We start from the raw sequence: 5,126 nt of genomic DNA, 5'->3' as shown, positions 1-5,126 counted from the left end.
TCTCCCCTGGGACAGGCCACCCATAGGAACCCAGCTGCCTTTTTTTTTTGGAATGCAAGTGGGCTCTATGTCTATATATAGTGAGAACCACTCACATGTGCAGGGCTACGGAAAGTCATCTCTGATTTTAAGTGACTTTTAAGACGATTTCTATTACAGCTCCTCTGAGCGGCACACCCGCCTGTTTTGTTAAACACTGGAGTGCAATAGTCTCTTTAGAAATGAAAAAGTTGTTTTGCTTTCATTTTCAGCAGTTTCTTGCTTTTTTTTTGTAATGTAACAATATACATCTTTTTTTTACTTCTAACCAAAAGTTTTATTTTCATAAAATTTAAAGCAGTATCTTTTTTAAACAATCAAAATAATAATAATAACAATAATAATAAAATAATAAGTGGCTTTCATGGAAAGCAACATGCATAATCTTAAACCAGTTACTAAAACTGTGTTTCCCCATGTAAACAAGGGCAGACAAGCCTCTTCTGATCTTCTATGTCAAAATTCAGCTGATTTTTTCACAAAGGATAGTCTCCCTAAAAGCTGTTAAACAAACTTACAGCTGCTCTTAAGCACAACTGTATTGAAGGTACTTATTACTGAGGACTTTTGATGGCTCTTCAGGACTTCTGCCTGCACGAGAAAGTCCTTTTCCATAGGACTTCATGAGAGCAGCCTCTGGCTGAGTCAGAGTTTAATGTCCTGCGACTCTGACATTTTGGCAAGTGTTTTCTTGACTCGCAGGGCTGTGAGCCGAGAGGCAGGGTTGTGAGCCCAGCACTCCATCATCAGCTTCCCCATCTGCCGTAGGCACTGTGGAGAGAAATGGGAGAGAAAGTCCCTCCTGGGTCAGTGAAAAAGGAGACTGCAGTTGGCAGCAATGCCAAAAACTGAAGGGAAAAGGTCTTTTCCAAGGGCAGCCAAAAAAACAGACAACATGCTGGTGGTATTGCTTTTCAAGAACTCTTTTCTGTATATGACGGAGAGTTCTCCAAACATGGCAATTCCTCTTATAATTTATGACAAATTATAGTCAAGACTTGGCTAAACACTCTGGAAGAGCACTTTTCTTTTTTCCCCTTCCCCAAACCTGCGCAGCCTGACCTTCACAAGCGTGGCTCTATGCACTGAGCCCTCTGCTGTACAAATACAGCGGTATTCATTTTCCTCAGCCAGAGATCAGCCCCTGGTGTACAGCCCAGTGTGAGCACACACCCATGGCTCCTCCCCAGTTGCACAAGTCCTCGAGCCTCCCAAGTAGGTTGTTTTGGTTTTCCCCCACATTCCCAAATTGTCTACATCTAGTGCCACCTAAATCTTTCATCTACATGCAGAATATTCATCTACACGCTGCTATTGCCAAGTGGCAGCTGTCTTCTGTGACTATAGAAAACTTTACATCATTACACTGTACCAATTAACATGATTAATGACCCCTTCTCCATAGTATCTCGAGAGCAGGTTTGCCTGCGGTACCTCAGCTGTTCGTCTCTGATCCCATAAGCACAACTTTGCTTTGTCACAGATGCTCAGCAGGGAGAGCTCAGTTTTCACCCCCAGCCCTCTCACCTCCTTGTTTTATTCTGTAAAGTATTTTCTGGATCCTACATCTCCTCTGAAAGGCCACAATTGTAGCCCTCTACTAAAATGTAAAGAGGGACATGAGCACTGTTTTCGGTAAGATGTAAAGGAGTGAATGATCAGTGCAGCTCAGCTGCTGCGGTCTGTACTATTGCTAGTATCTTGTGATCATGTTAGCATAATATCATAGTGAAATTGTGTTTCCAAGACTGCACACAGTGATCACAGAAAGCTGTATGCTCATTTCATTTCAAAGAGACAGGAAATATTTCCTTCTTATAAAAGGAAAAAGGTTGGAATTAAAGCCCACATATCAGCATATGCTGAAGTAGCTGCCAGTACACCAAGTACACTGCGATTGTGCTATATAATAGAAAACAGTTTCTCTTTCAAGTTTTTTGGCTAGGCACGGATTTAATGCTACTAATACAGGAAGCAGAAAGCAAAATGAGTGCAAGAGGAAAACAGAGAGCCCAAGAAGGTCTGAGCACAGCTTGCTATTACTGTGGGGTCTGATAGATGGCACATAAGGAACATGCTTGCAAATACTGTAGGTTATGGCCCCTGGGGCTCTGAAAACTTCAGTGGGGATATCTGAGAAGGTCATGCTCCTTCCCAAGCCATGTTACACTGTGACTGGTGCTAGCACCAGTGGTAAAGCTCCTCCTCAGTCAAAATGATGCAGAATTCGGTCAACCTCACTCACTCGCTGTGCTTAAAAACACAGGCCGCACTTTAAAAGCGACGATACCTCATCACTGCTCCATCTGTTGGGAAACGAAGGGCGCAGTCTCTTGATGCACACAATCTCCCGCATGTCCTCATAGGAGGGGTCGGTGGGCACAAGGTCATGGTATGGAAGTTGGTATTCTTCAACTATTCCTGAAAGAAATTATTAGTTGCCCGTCACTTGCAGAAGACACCTTCCACTACCCTCTTCCTCTCTCATTTTATAACAGGTTGGCCATACTGTTTAACAATTAGATGTGCTTCTCCTTAAAAGGACTTCCCTGCCCTAGAAGTTTATTCCACAGCCAAGTTCCAGTGTAACCATTGCCATGTAAAGACTGGTCAGGTATCCTAATCTGAAAGCACAACTGCTAGCAAAGTGAGACAGTTTCTACCACTGCTGTCCCATTCAGCAATCTCCAGTAAGCTATCACAGGAAGGAAGACCTATTAGCATAGGGCCTCTATCAGAGTAATCTGGCTGAGAATTAATCTTGAACTAGGTCTCCTTCTTATCAGTGGAACTAGGATATATGAAAGGGCATTTCTGTGCCTTTTCAGAACTTGGCAAGAACACGCTGTGCACAACAACAAAGAGAGACAACAATATTACAGGTTTTACATCACATCATTGCAATACACTTTACCAGTTTGTAAACAGGGATCTCATTGCTCATCAGTGAAATTGAGCTCCTCTAGGGTAAGTAAGTGAGCATTCAGCACAATACTGCGGGCTTCAAAGACCCATAAAGTCTGGTGAAAGTAGTGTAGACCCAAGAGAGACATGCTCTCCTCTTACTTGCCACCAATCTGGCACATAACTGCTGCGAAGTCATTTCTCTGCATTTAACTTTCCTCGGTGGCCAAATAGAGGTAATAACACCCATCATTTCTGCACTACACTCAGCTCTACATGCAGAAAGCACACATAGCCTATGTGTACAAGGATGGATCCATGCCCTAACTCTGCAGCTGGCTGTATTGCTTTATCTTTGCTGTCCTCACGCTTGAATGCCTGATATCAGAAGGAAATCACTGATATGACAACAATGCAATGAGTGCCACTTCCTTTCTTTTTTATTTCTCTTTGTTTTATAAACAGATTACTTATTTTAAATAGTGGCACAGCATCCCCCCAAATTGTTTGTCCTCCTCCTTCTAATTAACTCCAACAAAACAAAGAAATCACTATTTTCTTTCTGCTAAAATAGCTAATACCCTCAGTCCAGCAAAAATGTATTGCCATTGGAAAGGCCCCCAAATGAGTTCTGTATTCCTTCTTCAGTGCAGGCATTGGCTGCCTTCAAATGAGCCATTAAAATACAGTCTAAATCTCTGCTGTTGAAGTAGCACTGACTGATGCTTTGAAATAAGTTTCAACAAGAGAACAGCTACTAAGAGAGTTACCTGTATGGTTTGTCCACTTCTGTTCACTACAGTAAAAACAATTACCCAGTGAAAAAGATGTAAAAGAAGATTTGGGTTATAAATGGGGTTCACTGATACAATTAAAAGTGATCTCTCAGCTCTTTACCTCCTGAAACACATCTCCTTGCTATTTCCCAAAGGATGAGTCCAAAACTGTACATATCAGCCATGATGTATGACTGAAAGTGGTTTCTATTCAAGCTTTCATCCAGCACCTCAGGAGGCATATAGCGTTTTGTTCCTACACGGGTGTTGGGAGGTATATCCACCTCATTTGTATCACTAAAAGAAAAAGAAGGGGGGAAAAGGGCATTAAACATGTGATAAAGTGGCTTGAAAAGAAAGCATTTTAGATGGAAGAAGTAGTAAATTCACACCATATCCACTCTCAAACAAGGTCAAAAGTAATGCATAATCTTAATGGAACAATTCCTACAAGGAAAGCCTCTTAGTGTAAAGGCAACTCTCCTTAAAAGGCTGACCCACCTGAGGCTATGTTAAGCATTCAAATGCAGAACCACGATGGAGATAAGACTCAACAGGGATGCTGTAACATTTGTGAGATTTCATTAGCATTAGCCTGAGCTCTAATGACGGTGATAACAATCACATCTTCATCAAATGCTATTTTCTTAACATACTCCACCACCTAATGCTTCAGTCTTAGCAATTAATGGAGGACACTTAATAGCTAGGGCAGTATCACTTAGCTATAGCAAATCAGATCTGCAAGGAAGAGGAGTCTAACCATTTTTTGTGCATGCATTACGTTTGATCTCTCCCAACCTTTACACATCAAGATGTGTAAATATAGAGACAAAAGCATGTAAAAAAATCTAACCAAACATGTCATACCTCACACATTTACCAGAAAATACAATGTATACCTAATGGGAAAAAAACTCCCATTAATTATGTGACTGGATTTACTACTTTTTTTTTCTTATTAACTCAGATTCAGCTGTATCAGTTTTAAGGTTTTTAGAAGTTTAATATGGCATATATTGTGGTTAGCTTAAAAAGGTCTGTTTCCTTTTCCCCACATTCAAAACATATGTATTTTAAATGTGATGGATACAACAAAATCTCACAGAATAATTACACAACTTCGTCTGCAATTTTCTTCACCTAGAGCAGTTTTTTTTCACCATTATGAAAATGACGAAAAAAAGCTGAGCCTGAGGTACAACCAGTCACCCACACAGTCATTAAATCATACACATGCTGGTGGTATTTCTGCATACCTCCAAGAACGTAACATAAATCCAGTGACCTGCCTTGTCTTGCAACATTTCAAATAAAATGAGAAATGCAGAGAACTTTACTAAACTCATTAGCTTCAGCAGAGCACACTCCTTTCAACTACTTTTTTCTGTTCCTTGTCATTGCCTG

General features: G+C 40.9%; 1 protein-coding gene across 1 annotated transcript in view; it reads right to left on the bottom strand.

Annotated features, from left to right (window-relative positions):
• Positions 1–275: 275 nt before the first annotated feature.
• Positions 276–5,126, bottom strand: part of BMPR1B (bone morphogenetic protein receptor, type IB) — a 30,065-nt gene continuing 25,214 nt past the window's right edge. The window contains exons 8-10 of the mRNA XM_010020007.1: positions 3,841–4,016; positions 2,330–2,460; positions 276–810 (exon numbers count right to left, since the gene is read on the bottom strand). Coding sequence (XP_010018309.1) covers positions 685–810; positions 2,330–2,460; positions 3,841–4,016 — 433 coding nt within the window. The 3' untranslated portion in view covers positions 276–684. The remainder of the gene's footprint in view (positions 811–2,329; positions 2,461–3,840; positions 4,017–5,126) is intronic.

This window comes from Nestor notabilis, unplaced genomic scaffold, assembly GCF_000696875.1.
Source record: "Nestor notabilis isolate BGI_N333 unplaced genomic scaffold, ASM69687v1 scaffold13998, whole genome shotgun sequence".
NCBI classification, from domain to species: domain Eukaryota; kingdom Metazoa; phylum Chordata; class Aves; order Psittaciformes; family Psittacidae; genus Nestor; species Nestor notabilis.
The sequence above is the reverse complement of the archived record's forward strand: the minus strand, read 5'-3'. Positions and strand labels throughout refer to the sequence as shown.